Source organism: Molothrus aeneus, chromosome Z (assembly GCF_037042795.1).
Source record: "Molothrus aeneus isolate 106 chromosome Z, BPBGC_Maene_1.0, whole genome shotgun sequence".
Classification (NCBI taxonomy): Eukaryota; Metazoa; Chordata; class Aves; order Passeriformes; family Icteridae; genus Molothrus; species Molothrus aeneus.
Genome location: NC_089680.1, coordinates 47,326,667 through 47,343,823, shown reverse-complemented (window position 1 = coordinate 47,343,823; position 17,157 = coordinate 47,326,667). Strand labels below are relative to the sequence as shown.

The 17,157-nt window shown below is 38.0% G+C and overlaps 2 protein-coding genes across 2 annotated transcripts in view; both read left to right on the top strand.

Moving 5' to 3' along the window:
- BDP1 (B double prime 1, subunit of RNA polymerase III transcription initiation factor IIIB) overlaps positions 1-11,759 on the top strand; it is a 48,038-nt gene extending 36,279 nt beyond the window's left edge. The window contains exons 35-41 of the mRNA XM_066569453.1: positions 1,022-1,082; positions 2,644-2,830; positions 3,939-4,152; positions 5,068-5,110; positions 5,979-6,273; positions 7,526-7,760; positions 8,125-11,759. Of these exons, the coding sequence (XP_066425550.1) occupies positions 1,022-1,082; positions 2,644-2,830; positions 3,939-4,152; positions 5,068-5,110; positions 5,979-6,273; positions 7,526-7,760; positions 8,125-8,253 (1,164 nt within the window). The 3' untranslated portion in view covers positions 8,254-11,759. The remainder of the gene's footprint in view (positions 1-1,021; positions 1,083-2,643; positions 2,831-3,938; positions 4,153-5,067; positions 5,111-5,978; positions 6,274-7,525; positions 7,761-8,124) is intronic.
- A 567-nt stretch (positions 11,760-12,326) lies between these two features.
- Positions 12,327-17,157, top strand: part of MCCC2 (methylcrotonyl-CoA carboxylase subunit 2) — a 37,503-nt gene continuing 32,672 nt past the window's right edge. Inside the window, exons 1-2 of the mRNA XM_066568937.1 lie at positions 12,327-12,526; positions 15,792-15,858. Coding sequence (XP_066425034.1) covers positions 12,395-12,526; positions 15,792-15,858 — 199 coding nt within the window. The 5' untranslated portion in view covers positions 12,327-12,394. The remainder of the gene's footprint in view (positions 12,527-15,791; positions 15,859-17,157) is intronic.

Sequence of the window (17,157 nt, the reverse complement as noted above, 5' to 3'; positions counted from 1 at the left end):
TGGAAGAAGTTACCTAAGATTCTTGTATCCATTCACTGTGACCGACCTCTTACTGTTATATTTGTGCTACATTAAAATGAAGTTAAAATGTTACTGCTTGGATGGAGCAAAGCAAACTGCGTTCTTCGTTATGTTCTTTCTCATTTATTAAAAAAAAACAATGAAGAGTTTTACATGCATATTATTATATGACATACACAAATTTTGCAAATTTTTACATATATCTATATCATTTATATTATCATCATGTACGTTGTCACAGGTAAACAATATGTCTTGCACATCCATTTCTTCGCAGTTGCTTGTGGGTCTGTGTTCTAGTATAAATGAGAGTTACCTTATTTTTGTCAGGAGAGACAGGTTCATTCACAGTTCCCCAGGGTTTCTAGTGTGTGAGATCAGTGAGCATGTAGTTACATTGGAACAGCTAATGCATAGTAGCTTGTTTCCCGAGTGCAGCAGGTTGCTGTGTCAAGGCTGATTTCATATAAGGACAATGTGCAAAAATGATGTTGCTCTTACAGGCCTGGCAGAGAGAGTATAAGAAAAGACAGCTTGTAGTAGAGGTGGTTCAATTAATTCCTGGTTTTAGTAAAGGGACAAGCTGTAGAAGGGAAGGGATAGATGAGCTGTAGAGATTCATGTTTTTATTTGGCACTCAGTGGTTTGTTAAGGGTTGTAGGAATCTGCTTTCTTAGTGCCGCTGAACAATTTATTGTGTGAGTCATCTCGACAGAATTGTGCTGTAGGAAGTATAAATTTATTTTGACAAATTATTAATATAGACAAGAAGCTGCATATAAATTTTATATTTCCCCAGTGTTTCTTGTCCTTGTTAGGCTAGTACTCTTCAGCCTAGAACAGCTAGAAGTGAAAACTGACAAATGAAATAATGATGATGTGATTGGAGTTTTTGGATCTTCAGCATTTGACAAGCTTTGTTTCTTCCTGTTTCCTAGAGTAATTTTCAAGATTTATTAATTTCAGCTGTGTTGTTTTATTTCAACTGTGTTGTTTCTAGAATGAAGCTTGTACTCAGGATGCTCAACAACGTTGCATAAGCAGCAGAGAAGAAACTTCAGGTACAATATTCAAAGTGCTAATATTCAAAGTTAACAAAAGCCCACATTTGTTTATCTTGCGCTTACTAAAAGATGAATTATACAACCCTGAAATTTTCATTTTAAAAAAATTAAATTTTTCATTGACATATTAATCACTCTATTCCATTAACACAAATAATGATCCACAGCATCCACATAATGACATTCCCCTCCCTAGCCTCTTGTCTTTACATTTCATTAATAGAAACTAGACTTAAGAACTATTTGAATAGCCGTTCATTAAGTTTAAGTATCAGTGGAAGGGAAACTTGCTCTCTTTGCCCTGTTGAGAGCTCCTGCTGCTTACCCTGTGGTAGGTATAGTATATAGTTTTTAGAGTCGTTTTTGCACCTCTGACTCACCCAACAAAAACTGAACATGACAGAGGGTGAGAAACTGTAGTTTTCCACAGGCTTAGTGAGCTGTAGTTGCTCATGAAGTTACCAAGTGAATGCTGTTGTCAGAGTTCAGTGAGTAGGAGGGCTGTACTGTGCAAGTGTGGAGCAGAGGGAAAGAAGAAGAGGGGACGTGTAAAACAATCAAACTTCCTTCTTTAGCTGTGCTGAGTCAACAGATTAATGCTTAACTGATGAAGTATGATGAAAGTTACGAAGGTGATGTCTGCTGTTCCATAGAACAAATTGAAATGCTTGGTTTGGAACCACTACTTGTCTAACATAGGGGATAGTCACAGTGACAGAGGCCCAGAATACTTACTTTACGTGGAAACTACAGTCCAAAGCTGTAACTCATGAGCTTCTGCAAAAGATCAGACTAATACTTCTTCGACATTTGTTGCTGTGCTCTATTATTGCCAGAATCTTGGGTGAGGCATCTTAAACTGTGTTTAATTAGATGAAGAATCCAAGCAAGCTGAGGTTGGAATAACAGCTTTACCTCATTGAGAGCTGTCTTAAATAATGGACTACCATTATTGTTTTCCCCTTTTGAAAACTTTACAAATGTTTGTTCCTTAAATTCTAATGGATGGCAACCGGCAACTATCTGTTCATATCTGTTTGTTGATTAAATTATCTCTGGTTTTCCTCTTAAATTCAAGACTATGCTTTCAGATCCTGTTCTGCCAATCTGCAGTGAAGGGAAAAATCCTGTGCTTATCTTCAAAATAGTAGACATCTGCCATTTAAAGAAGTAACTCTTAATACCTGAGAGTTGCAATTAAAGACAGAGGGGCACTTGACCACCATGACATATGCTTAATTAAACTGCAAATTGCTCTTTAATGCTAGAACACCCTTTAAAAATCTTCCTCATTACCAGGCATTTTTAATATTCCTCATTCTAAATGGTAATCAGGATTCCTCTGCAGTGCATAAGCACCAGGAGATGATGATGTGTATCTCATCTGGGAAGTCAGGAAGCTTATTGTCTCAAGAATATGTCCAGTGTCTTTTTCCATGGAGGAATGAATGCCTAAAATTTCAGTACTCTGTATAGGGAGGACATGAAGGGAACAGCATAATTTCATATTTGATTAATAGTTTTTTTGTTACTTCTTTCCTTGAAAAAAATATAATAGTGAATGATGATCATAGATGTCCAGAGGAAGAACAGACATTCATTTTAACATTGGTGGAAATCCCAGCTGGCTCAAAAGAGTTTGATGCATCTGCTATGGTGGAACAAACTTCAGAACCAGTACTACCAGCCCCAATACTTATCAGCCCTATAAATGCAAGTGAAACAACTGTGACTGAAGTGGAGAGGTAAATGCTTTGTTTTTAATCAAAGTGAAACAGTTTTTGTGTACCTTGATTGTTCTCTGACTGTCTAGTACAGATTAGAACTTCTCCAAAGAAGAAATGCAAGAGGAAGTAATTTTGACAGATGGCTAGAGAATGAAGAAAGTAAAAAGGGCTCTAATTCGATTTGAGGAAGATTCTATAGATGTTTGAAATTTAGTGTTTTAGTTAGCTGAGATTTTGGTGTCATCTTAATTCTGATTTACCCTTTGGAGTAATTCTTCCTTTTTAGTAGAAGTCATTTGCCCATCTTGAGCTTTACTTGGCCTTATGGATACTTACAATGTGAAGCAATTGAAATGAAAAAATCTAAGCATGTTTGCATTTTACATTACTTCAACAGTTTCGTAGAGTATCTGTTTATTAATTGCTTGTCCAGATTATTCATGTAGATGGTTTTCTGAAAAACACGATAAACAATAATTAAAAAATAAATTCTTATTGTCTTGAATTTGCTATTTAAAAGGCAGACAAGGTGAAAACACAAACTAATTAATTACTCCAAAGAATAATAGCTGGTTTGTCTACTGCAATCCAAAAGGGTTTGAATTTCTTTTACAAAGAGTACCTCTGAATGCAGTGTAACAAAATTTTTAGTTCAACATTACTATACTAAGGAAAGTCCTCAGATCATAACTAGAATGTGATGCAATTACAGCTTTATTATATTTTCCTAGTCTCTGCTGCTTCTCTGTATGTCTTATATATGTCTGTATGTTTTTGAGACCATACAGCATGTGGGTGTTCAGCTGTGCAGATAAATAATACTGTATTTTAGCATTTTTCTAGGGCAGTTAATAAGTTGCCATATTTTTGCATCATATGAAAAGACCAAGTGGAGTTCAAATAGAGCAGCTAAACTAAATTCAATATGACTAGAAAAACTAACTCCAAACAGCACAACTCCAAATTGTTTCTTGGTAGTAAATGGTACATTTGAAGTTAATATTGACATTAAGCAAGAGAGAGTATCACCAAAGATTTGTGTGTAATTTCCATACAGAAACTTCATACAAAGTAAGTTTTGGCTTCTTGTACTGTCAAAATAATGATTTTATATATCTATAAACAGTATTGAATCCTTGACAACTGCAGCTGGTAAGGTTGCTGGACCTTTGAACAGCAGTACGGAAACCAAACAACTAGAGAGTGCAGTAGACCCTGTTTCAAAGTTGCAGACAACTGAAAAACAGTTGGCTGCTGAGCTTGAAGAGAATGATTTTCCTCCTTCCAAGAAAACTCCATCTACTGTTACAGTGGAAAATAGCCTGGAAACCACTTACAAGGTGAGATCATAATTTGGTGAGTTTTCATCCATGGGGTAGATACATAACACATAATAGAGCATTTCAATTATGTTTATTTTTTAATGGTGTTACTTGCTTAAATATGTACTATATATGCCTATACAATTTAAAAGGAAAATCAACACCTATAGATTGCTTTTAGTTTTTAAATCTACAACAGGTTTTGGGTATTTGTTTATTTATTATTAGGGTTTTTTGAGAATCTGTAGGCTCTCAGGTGTTTTTGAATTAGACTTCCTAGTAGACAGACTGGTAATATGTCTTACTTGGTTCATTCTGCATCAACCTTATGACAATGGCATTGCAGGAGAGGAAACTCTGGAGGTATATTGGGTGACTGGCAGGATGTCTAGGTGCACTGAATGATGTTTTGAATCTGCATTGTGTCTGTTACATGAAGAAGCTGTTAGATAGATATGTTTCTATTGATTCTTAACATAGCAGGTACTAGTTTAAAAAGCAAGTTGCCAGTGAAAACAAGCCACCATCTTTCCAGCATCCTTCTGTGCTCTTTTACAATATGACCAAGCTTATGGCAGCAACTACCACTGATCTTTGTAAGCGGGCTAAGATTGTATAGTGTACCTTGGTGTAGGAATGAGTGGTAATTCCCCAGATGATTCAGAGAGCTTTTCTAAGAAGGGATGGATAACAATCTTCTTCCTTCTTTTATGTCTTATCTCAATATCTTTGTCTTGAGTAATTTGTCATAAGAACATCTTGAAAAACCTGTTTAGGAAATGAGTTAAGTGATGAAGGATGCTGCACTGTCCTACTGTATCAGTCCTGTGCTTAGAACTGTGCATGTGTGATATGAGTTTATCAACTTCATTGTCTCTTCTGTATTAAGAGCAATTAAAAAAACTTTTTTTTTTTTTTCTTTTTTAAATACAGGGTTATTCAATTAAATCCACAGATGTGCCAATGGTAACTTCTGGTATGTACGTGTAAACTTGCAAACCAAAGTATAATGAATGTAAACACATCACAACTTAGTACTGGTTGTCATGCTAAATAATTCTTTCTGAGGCCATCTAACACAATAGTAGAAGCAAGTTTTCCTGGTACTACACTAATACCACCATTCCATGCTTTCTGTTATAAACTAGGTGTGCTGAATTACATAAATGTTGGTTATTTAATAATGGTTTTAAAAGCATTGCTGTAGCTAGTTTATTGGTGAAATTTGGGAGGTTTTTTTGACTAAACGTGTTATTGTCTCTTAAGCAAATATTTCCACCTGTTAAAGAGCACAAATAATCAAAAGTATTAACTGGCATTTTAACCACACAGTGCCAAAATAGTTTATTTTTATTTTGTTTTGCATTTTTACTGAAAAAGTATGGAATTGTTTAGGAGATCAATCAGCCTCTGAAGAAACAGAAAAAGCAAAACTGCTGACAATGCAATCTTCATTGATCTGAGCCAGGGAAAGGCTTGGTGAACTATAATTTTGGCTCTGAAAAAGACCTCTAAGGGAAGTTGTAGAAGGTTAAATGGCTAGGTGACTAGACTGAGTTCTGTGGAGTGTTAATAAAGGATGGGGGAAGTGGGGAGAGTGTACTGTAAAATTTAAAACCACACTTCTACCAGCTTTTTCCTATAACATTCATATGGTCTTACAGGCTTTAAAAGTAGACCACGAACTTTTAATTTGTAGTGGTGACTCATAAAAATAAATGGAAAAATAAAACTAAACAAAAATTCAGCCCTTCTGCTGTAATGGTTCAAACCATTTTAATATCATGCGTTTTTTGGGCTCTTGTGTTATCACGGAAGTCTTTGACCCTCAACTTCTTTTACAGGGAATCCTGTTCAAAAAACAGAGTCTTCAGCAAAGGAAAAAGTACTTACTTCTGTATTGGTGTCTGAGTCTATCTCACAACCGGCTGAGAAAAGCCAGCTTGAGACTTTGGAGAGCTTAGGGAAAGCACCACTTGAGAATGCAGTATCTGAAATGGAAGAGGAGGTTATGTCTAGATTAACCTCTAACAGAAGAGCAGAAATAAGTGGACAAGGAAAGCAAGAGAATGTGCTTGAATCTGCACAGTTGGAACAAACTAGAAGCCCAGCATCTTCTTCAAAAACTCCATTACTCAGGTATGGAGTAATTGCAATAGTGTTTTGTCAGCTTGTTCCATAAAAAAAGATCATGTTTCTATGTTGACATCTTTTTAGTACCATTGTTTGTGACCTGCATGGCTAAGAGTTACAGTATCTATAATCTCCTGCAAATCAGAAAGCATCAAACTGTCTGCTTTGAAATTTGCATTATTTTACTCATTAAATTAGTAGATCCACTGACGGGCACTACTGACATATTGTGTGTCTATTTAGACATGATAGAAGCCTTTTGTCAGGTAGGCATCCATTTGCTGTGATAGAAACTTAGGATAATTTGTTCTTTTCCATAGCTAAGTCTCATGTTGTGATATATATTCCCATCCATTTGTTTGGGTGTTCATCCTGCCAGTAAGATTTGTTACTGAATTTTTAGCAGTGACATAAGTAATTTCCCTGAAGGAGTTTCAATCTTGGCAGCTTAGAGGATATTCCTCTTCCCTGTATGTTGACTTGATTTTTAAAATATACTTTTCTGTACAGTTTGTTTAAATGTTTTGAGTTCATGTTCTCTGTTGCTCCTGTACTTAATTATTTTGATTGTAATGCTCCACTGGCTTCTTCTAATCTGACATTTACTTTTTCATTATGCTTGTGTGAGTACCAATATTGTCTATATTTGGGACATCCACAGAATTGGATAGTGATGCATTAACATCAGAATCCTTGCCTTAAAGTTTACTTTCTAATTTGTAAACTCTTAACAACATGAAAAGTTAATGCTTTGTATGTGACTCACATAAGCTCAGTGCTGTGACTTCCATAAGCTCACTGGTCTGGGTTTGCTGCTGTAATTAGGCTAAAACCCTGCAGCAGGTAGTCTGCTGTAGCTCCATCCTTGGGGATCAGGTTTTCCATTGATTACATGAAGGATGCTCAGAATTTTCCGTTTGTTCTTCAGAAGTGTGCCTCCATCCTTCTTGGAGCCACTTTCCGAAAGTCTGGTAGCTTGTTACGAGCTGTGAATTAGCAGCAAATAATAGGTTCCTGTTCCCGGGCTTAAAAATTGTCAAGAATCTCTGTGACTGTTCAAAAAAACTCTTGTACCAGAATATTCAGTAATACCAAAGCCTTTCTCAGAATGACTTTTTGGTTTTTTCCTTAGAATTTTCATATGTCCTGTAGGTGTGTGTTTATTTCCTGTGTATAGAATTGGACTCCTGCAATGCTATTTACATCTTCCTTTTATCGAGCAATCCTATGACATCCTGACCATACTTGTTTTGAACAGGGGTGGACGAAAACCATTGGGATTTTTATCTTTAATTTGCAAAAAAAGTAATTCTGAATCTGCAGAAGACACCAAAGGGAATAGAGGGAAGGTCCAAAAGCCACGAATTGTGACACCAAAACGAAGTCTAAAGAAACCCACTCCGTCCACTAAGGATGAGAGGGACTCTTGTTCCTTTCCCTCTACTTCATCATCTGTGGAAGATGAACATGTAGCTGCTGATGCTACAGTTATGGTATGAGTTTACTTTTGAACAACCATGCATTTCTGAGGTGTGAAGAACAGAGAATTAGTTGTTTCAGGAGTGAGTAGATGGGTGTGTAGCATTCATGTTTTGAGTCCAGTATCTGTTCCAGTTGACAGATTCTGACTTGTGCATGTTTAGGAAACTTGCAAGGGAACTAAGTTGATTTTTGTCTGCATGGATATCTATTTATTTCTCATTTTCAGTAAACCCTGATTTTTTTTCCCCCTGAAGTCAAAACTTCCTACATAAATAAATAACCCTTACAAATAGCTCATGTGCATATATATGTAAATATATTTACACATACACACTGATGAAGACTGTTAAGAGCAACCTTTTCTTGTTTTATCAGGTTCCAAGTAACAACTCACCTGAGAAGCCACCTCTCTGTGCTAAAGATCAAGAGAAGGAAGGAGAGCCAACCAAAATCTCTGAGTACTTTTTCAGTGACATCTTCATGGAAGTGGATGATTCAGAATAGCAAAGGGTTTCATAAAAACCTAGGATCACAGAATATACTGCAACAAGAAAGGAGTATTTATTTTAAAAGTTACAATTTGTTCTGATATTCATTGTGCCACACTTAATGTCAGCCAGTAATAACAGTAGCAGATAAAATACCAGGAAAGTGATCTCTTTAATATTCAGGGAAAACTGAACATTCTCCAAAAGTGATGTAACAGATTCAGAGGAGAAGATGGAAAGCTAAGGCTGAAAAGCCTCATCTCCTGCTCCTCCTTTAACAAACTGGGTGTGATTACTAAAAAATGCCAAAACATGCTACTGGAACTGGGATGCAGGGTTGGACAAAGAAACCATAAACCAAACGTCTTGAACAAGCTCCTGTACCTATGTAAACTCCCTATAAACCATTATCACTGAGCCCAGCACAATAGCAACTCAAATCTCTGCCCCTCTGCTGTAAAAGCTACACGTTAGGCACAATGGATCTATCTCCAGATAAGAAAGTAAGCCCAGGGACCAGAAAGGTATTAAACCCTCAAAACAGCCTAGGGACCAGAGACAGGTGAAGGCCTCCATCCAGAGAGACATTATGAATTCAATCAACATGGCTACTGACTGCTTTATCTCAATGCAGAGTAAGTAGAACCAAAATGCAATCAGTACAGGTTTTTTTCACTTTCTCGAGCCACATGTTGGGCACTAAAAAAAATGTATTTGTCCTGGTTTAGGGCAAATTTGAGAGGAAATTTTCAAAGGGGTCCCTCTAGAAAGCAGATTCAAGCAGTCCCTCCCCCAATTGGTTTGGAAAGATTTTCTTGGAGAAAAGTGGAAAAAAACCTATTAATTTAACAAGCAGAGTATTCACAAGCATAAAAAATGAACAATACTAAACAATAAAACCTGTTGCTGTTCTGAAGAGATGGCAAATTCAGAAAGTCCTGTCCTTGGAGTGGAACTCAGCTCACTCAGTCTGTTACCAGTTCCTCCTGTGCTGGAAAATGCTGCATCCTGGGCTTCAGTGGGCCACAGGTGTGAGGTGCCCATGTTTTTCTGGGTTGTCAGTCCAGAACAGGGATGATCAGTTCCCAAAAAAAAGAAAAGCCACAGTCCAGTGAACTTCTCTGCCTCAGCTAGCTAAAACCTAACTAAAAACAAAGGAAAGCTCTCACCTGCCGTCTGTCTGTTCTGCAGACAACACAGTCTGTGAGAGAGAATGCAGAGGAGCATGTGCAGCTTCTGATAACAAACTCTGCACTTCTCTTCCCCTTCACTCTCAGAACCAGTCTTAAAGGTGCAAAACCTAATATCCAGCATAAACAGAACAGATGACTGGGGATACAAGCATCATGAAGTCACCCTAGGACATGTTAATTAGTGCTGTGAAGATGAAGTAGATTCTTTCTGAAGCAACCCAGGAACTTTGAAAATGCTGGCATAGTCTAAACCACTACAATGATGTCATAGCACCAGACTACTTACTGACTGCTGGCTTATGGTTTCACTTGTTTAGACACTGATAGTGAGTGCATAACTATCCTACAGAAAAATGCAATGAAATAATGTTTAATCTTGCAACAAGTATCCTTTTCCATTTTAATGCTAAAGCTTCTTAGTACTGACTATTCAAGTTCTTTACTTCTTTTTGTGAAGTATGTTACGTTAGAAGGAGGAATTAATCTTTTGGGTATAATGTAATATCTGAAGATCAGAATGCAAATACTGGAAGTGATGTAGTAAATACATACATATGTCAAGAACTTCAGGTGTTTTTATTTGAATCTCCAAATTATATATTTTTGTAAGAGTTTTTTAACTACATAATTTAAAAGACTGTAATGTGAAAAGCCCAGTAGGATTGGTTCCTTAAAAATTTGTTGAAAACTTAAGAACACAAAGATAACACAAGGTTAATGTTTGCAACCTTTTTTATCACTTGGAGGAGGAGATTGATGTTTCCGAGTATAAATGCTAATTTTCTTCTAAAGTGGAAAACAAAGCTATAGATACAATTTCTTCTCCTTATTTTTACGTGTAGTTGTTTGTATATTTACTGACTTCCTCAGTTTCCATTGTGCAAAGTAGCACAAAGACATTGGATTTAAACCATGATTATATAATGTCACTTTTGAGGATTTGCTGCTTTGAAGCACTTGAATTAAAAGGGTTTTCTTATGTGCATGTCTGCTTGTACTGTAACTTGCCATAAAATTCTGATTTAGCTTTAGATTTTAGTTTACGTTTTTATTTACCTCATCAAGAAATTTGTCTGGGTGAGGTAATTAGGTTTATGCACTCTGAAAGTCAGGTGGTTGCTGAAAGAGTCAATATTTAGTCTGAAACTCCTGCTTGCACAAGCTTGAGTAGTCTTAAAATTTTTCCCATTACTTAATACTTGCAGGTACTTTTGCAAAGCAATTTATTATGAAGGTTAAACTGATGTTTAAATGGTATTGTTAATGCTCTCGAGAAACCTATAATCAGGTTTGGACTGGGTAATCTTTTACTGGCAGGTAAATAATACAAATATGTAGTTAATTTTGAAATAGTCTATGAAGTTTGAGAATGTTTTTCTTTTCAGAAGTTGTTGGCAAAGCTTCTGAAGGAACCTTTAAACTATTGTCAGAGAGGAGAAATACAGAAGAAAGCTACTGTTACTGCAAATTGGTATATTAGCTCTGCCAGTGAAATGTCACTAGCAGCAGTATTCCTTGAGGTGATGGAAAAGGGACTAGTGGTCCCAGTGTAGAGTAACTTACTTGAAAGCATCTGATCAACCCACTTCACCCCCCAAAAAACCTTCAAAAATACAACCACAGTTTCTATTCGGATGGTATCTTTTGCTTTGTCTAATCCATTTAACTTGAAATGTTTATTTAAATTTTGTTCTACTGTAAACATTATGAAAGAGATTCATGTATACATGTAACTCTATGTATTCTATATCTTGTAGATATTAAGTATGCAAGTGTTTACTTCCTGATATGTCTGGCATGTTTATATCAATTGCACTCATAGAGCCTAAAAATAGATTCTTGAGGAGTGGCTATGAAATAATTTCTGTGAGGACCTTTTGAGTGAGTTCTGAGGGGATAATAATTTATATTCAGTTCCATATGTTTTAGCTTGCATTCATGTTATAAGGGGGAAAAAATCAACTACTTCATTACTAAGATTTATGGTGCCTTATCTGCATTGTTAATTGGGGCTATGCTTTCTTTTTCCTTGCAGCAAATAACATGCACTTTGATAGAGGAATTTTTTTTTAAGAACAAATTTAATTTGAATAGAAATAAAGAGAATTTTGTGTTTTGTTTTGTGTATGGAAGTTTTATAATGATGAAGGATGTAAGAAGATATCATTGAAATCTCAATACATATGTGTAGCATTTTTACAAAGATGTGGCATAAAACTGTTTTGCTTAGAGTTGTCTGACGCCTTGTATCATCACATACAAGCTTTCTGTGTCAAAGGAAGTAGTCCTATTCTGTATGTAAATTATGTGAATAAATTATTTTCTTTTACCTGTGTTGCTGTTTATTTAAGTTTCAGATGCAGTTTTCAAATACTTAGAAGTCCACGAAGCTAATAAGTGTGAACTAAAGGAAAAGCTGAAGTTTGGGCTGCACCACTGGGGTGCACACAGACCTGCTGGTAACAGGCTGAGCATGGTTTAGTAGGGGCATTGTCGTTGTTCCCTAGTTTTGTTTTAGAATAGAGCTTGATTTACTTGGTATCAGACACCTTGCTGTTACCTTTCTCTAAAGATAAGGTAACCAAGATAAGGGCCTTGACTTAAAGTAAAACTGGAATACTGAAGAATAGCAAAGTTTTCACAGAAGGAAGAAACTCGGCCAAAGATGGTTTGGATTTTAAAGATTGTCCCTATTACTATACGACAAGTTTCTAAGAAGGGCAAGGGCTTTCCTAGGCTGTGCGTGAAAACACAGTTTTCACGTGTGCGCGTCCCAACACAATTCTTCCAAAGGGCGTTCTACAGCACTAGCTTGTCCAGGGGCCCGGGCTGGGACTCCGCGGCCGGGCCGGCCCCGCTGTGCCCATTGGCTGCGCCGGGGGGAGTGGCGGCGGCGGCGGCCTGGGACGTCTGCCTCGGCTCGGCTTGCTCGGCTCGGCTTGCTCGGCTCGGCCCAGCCCGGCCATGCTGCTGGGTGCCCCGCGGCTCCCGGGCCGCTGCCTGCGGCTGCTGCGCCCGTTGCTTGCCCGCGGGTACCGCGGCGAGGCGGTGGCGGCCGTGGGGTCGCGCCCTGACGCAAGCTCCGCGCTTTACCAGGTAGGGCGGCGGGGGTCGCAGGCCCGGGCGGGCCGCAGCAATGCCGGGGAGGAGTCGGTGCGGCCGGGGCGTGAGGGACGTGGCGAGCACGTGTCCGCGCACGGTCCTGGTCCCGGCCCCGGTCCCGCCCTGCGGAGCGGCGGGGGCAGCGCCGCGCCCCGAGCGCCCAGGCCTGTCCGTTTCTGCGGGCCGAGCTTACAGATATTATGTGAAAAAGACGTGGGTTAGTGCAGTCGTCTGGCTCATGAATATTTTTGCCCTTTTAAATCAGGGTGCCAGCTCTTGCTGCGTTTCAGGCTGATCGATACCGTGCTAGTGAGGTGGAGGCAGGGTTTGTAGACAGTGGAAAATGGAGCCTGATGATTTCAAAGTTGCATGTTTTTGTGTTTACAAATTGATTCCCGAGTTGAAAACAGCTGGAATAGCTGTACAGAGCCATGGACTTGCATCCAAAAACATCTTTTGAGGAGGAGAGTTAGGTGTAATTCCAGTTGTCTTTACGAAGAGAGCAGTATTTCCATCTGATGTAAATACATTTATTTTTGATGGGGCATTATTAAGGCCATCATATTCAAAAATTGTGTTTACAGTTAGTATGAGAAAAACATGGCTCTAGGTATGAATCGAGGCTGATAGGAGGGCATGTGTTTGTTTTCGTATTTGTTCATGTAATATACAAAACTGGTGTGAAGCAACAGCATGTATTCGTAATGAGATAGGTCCATTGGTTCTGTGTTTGGTTCTGTGCTTTGTTTTGCAGAAACTAAATTTGGGACAGAAATTAGGTGGCTGAAGCTTCTCTGTAATCTCAGAATTTGTCCATATGCATATATATACACATACACAGCTTGTGTATGTGAAATGTGTCTATATATGTGCACACATTCATATTTTGTGTACCAAAAAATTATAGTATTTTAATAAAGGTGTTCACTAATCTGAGCTGCCCCCAGATTTGCCCTTATGTCTGGGTTCCTTTCAACCTCAAAAGAAAAGCAAGGCTTGATAAAATAGCTAATAGTGTTAGTATTTGGTAGAAATAATTTATGGAACACTCTTAAGTGCAAGCACTGCTTTACAAACACAAAGAGGCACTTCACCACCTGAAAAAAAAGTAATACAAGGAATAACAGCGCAAACACAAGAAGACATTATGATAGGTGATGAGGGTCTTGCCTTCCTTGGCCGCTGTTTACCTTTCTGGCTGTGAATTCAACTAGACAGGTTCGCCTTGATGATGCAAACTGTCTCTTGAACCAGATAGGCAGAAATGTCATTTAAAGGTGAGTGAGTCTAAATTCTGGAAAATGAAAGTCTCTTTGAAGATTCCAGGCACTAGCTCTTACATACACTGTGGTAATGTAGCAATAATTCATGTAGCTTGTGCAGTAACTGTTGGATTCGTGTTTAGAGTTTGCCTCTTAATTTTGCATTGAAATTTGTAGAAATCCTCATATTAACAGCAGAATTTCACCCAATGTGCTGGTGCAAGGACCACTTTCCAGAAAGAACTTGATGCCAGTTCACTGACCTTTTTTTCATTATTTAATGACAATAATGAAGAGACCACAAATACATGGTAAAACTAGCATGTTTATTTCTGAGAGTAGTCTTTTCTGTGTGTATTCAGAATTCTTTTAAAACATCCTTATTTCTCTTTGGTAAAGTATAACAGTGTTCTATTCTGGTTTAAGGCAGGAAAGATCGTGATAGAAGTTGAATGAGTTTAAGCAACCCAGATGGTTTTGTGCAGTATTTTTTACAGTTTATCTAAAAAGTTCTTTCACAGTTTTCATGTAGAGTAGCTAAACTAGCTACAGTGAGTCAAAATCTAATGAAAAAGTCTATGACTGTGATTACTGTTACTCTGTTAACATCCTCTGCCATTTTACCTGCTTTTTTGTTTTTTTCCTATGTTAAAGGTGAGTTTCTAAGCACAGTATTGTGTGCAAAAGGTGAATGTGTTTAGAGGAAAAAGACTGACTGAACTAGGAGAAACAGGAAAAATTTTTGGTGTGTAAAAGTGCAAAATGACCCAGGTGGACAAGCTGAACACTGATGTAAAGTAATACTGGGTATTGTGACAACTCCAGACTTTAAAAGTGTGGAATTACAAGATACATTTTTACCTTTCAAGAGAGTCTATTTAATTTATTTGTGGCAATTACAAAGGCAGAAAAATAATGTTATTTTGAAAGTCACTCTACAGCCAAAGCACTTCAAATGTGAGCTGAATCTGTTCATGTTTTTATTTTATTTCTGCTTTGTTTCTTTACCTTTCAGTGCCTAAGTGAACAAACTCAACTGCAACATTTGCAGCATCTTCCTAAGGGAAACCTTAAGTCTGTGTGTTTAAGTATATATGAGAGTTATAGAGAGTTAACATGGAGTTACCAGCTGGTTTTTTTTTCTGTCAAAGTAGGCTCAAACATCATATAAATGAGAATTAGACAAGGCAATCAGATCTTTTTGTGCAGCATGTTCTTTTATTGCAGTTGCACTTTTCAAAAAGGTAGTAAAGTTCTTAATGTGTTGGCAAAAAAACCCCAACAAATTAAGCTTGTCTAATACCTTTAAATTCCTAAGAAACTGTAAAAAAATCCCAACTTGCTGTAATGTGCTCATGGAGTTTTGGATAATTTGAATGAAAATTCAAATTAATCAAAGTGAGCTCAGTACTGATTCACTCATATTCAGATTATGAATCTTTATTTTTCTAGAAGTATAATAGCAAGAACACCAGCTTAAAAAAAAAACAAAAAACAAACACAACCAAACAAAACCAAAACAAAACCAACTTTTTTTTTAATCTTCTTTTTCAACCAAGACAAAAAGAATCTAAAAAGTCATTCATCCTTTGGTACAAGTAATAAGGACACTTAATTCAAATCTGTGGTTTTTACAAAATTAGATTCAAAATGCAAACAAACCTATGCCAAAGATAAACAAAATCTAAGAAACAGCACTTCAATTCCATAGTAAGTAGTTTATTTTAGTTTATTAATTTCAGAACTAGTCTTTTCCTATCCTAACACAATAAGATTTTTTTGTAAAGCATTTTGATTAAATGCTTTGGGATGCTTGAGAGAGGCCAGTACTAGGGTAGAAATGTTACTACTTTAAAGACAATACAGAGACAGTATTTAGTAAGGTAAAATTAGATTTGGAAGAAAAATTACTCTTGTACTTCTTATGTTTGTTTATTAAAAATTTAAATATAGTCACCCTTGGTTGAATTTAAAATTCTGTTTTGCTCCCCACTTAGGAGAACTATGAACGAATGAAGGCCCTGGTAACTGAGCTACAAGAACAAGCAGAAAAAATCAGGTTAGGTAAGTATGAAAGTCTAGATTTTAGAATAATAACCTGGCGCTTGGGCTTGTTGAACCTCAAAGAGTTGGCCTTGCCTATTGATCCAGCCTTCCCAGATCCCTCTGCAGAGCCTTCCTGCCCTGCAGCAGGTCAACACTCCCATCCAACCTGGTGTCATCTGGGAAATTACTGAGGATTCACTCAATCCTCTGTCCACATTGTTGTTAAACTTATTAAAAGAGGACTGGACCCCAAACCAAGCCCTGGGGAACCCCACTGGTTACATGATCTGGATGTAATTCCAGCCAGAGACAGGGCCCAGCTGTCCAGACAGGGCCTTTTACCAGCCAAGAGTGCACCAATCCAAGCCATGAACAGCCAGTTTCTGCAGGAAAAAGCTGTGGGAAATGGTGTCAAAGGCTTTGCCAAAGTTCACAGAGACAACATCCACCGCCTTTCCCTCATCCACTAAGTGGGTCATCCTGTTACAGAAGGAGATCAGGTTGGTCAACCAGGGCCTGCCTTCCCTAAACCTTTGCTGGCTGGGCCTGATCCCCCGGTTGTCCTGTATGTGCTGCATAATGGCCCTCAACATGATCTGCTCCATGTCCTCCCCTGGCACCACTGCCAGACTGACAGGCCTGCAGTTCCCTGGATTGTCTCTCCAGCCCTTCCTGGCAGTGGGTGTCTAGACTAACTTCTGGTCACCTGGGACCTCCCTTTTCAGTCATGCCTGCTGCTAAATATTGGAAAGTACCTCTGTGAGCTCTTCCACCAGCTCCCTCAGTACCCTTGGGTGGATCACATTTGCCCCCATAAACTTGTGTGTGTTTAAGTAGTGTCGCAGGTCACTAGCCAGTTCCCCTTGGATTAAGGGAGCTTCAGTTTGCTCCCTGTCCCTGTCTTCCAACTCAGTGGGCTGATATCCTGTTAAAGACTGAATCAAAGCAGGTATTAAGTACCTCTGCCTTTTCCTCATCCTCTGTCACTATAATTCCCCATGCATCCAATAAAGGATGGGGATTCTCCAATGTCCTCCTTTTATTGGTTGATCTTTTCCAAGTTTCTAGCTGTAGTTGAGCTGGCAAGGAGAAAGCAGGTCGGTAGTAGTTTAAAAGATCGAAATCTGTGTTTCTTCTTTTTGACTTGTAAGGCTGCCTGAATGAATTGCAGTTGACTGTAATTATTGGAAACAATAAAATGAAAACATTTAATAAATGCCTAATTATGCTGCTAGAGGCTGAGCATGTAGCTTTAATTGTGCCCTATCATTATACTGGTTTTGTCATTTTATACACTGTTTCTTATATAACGCAATT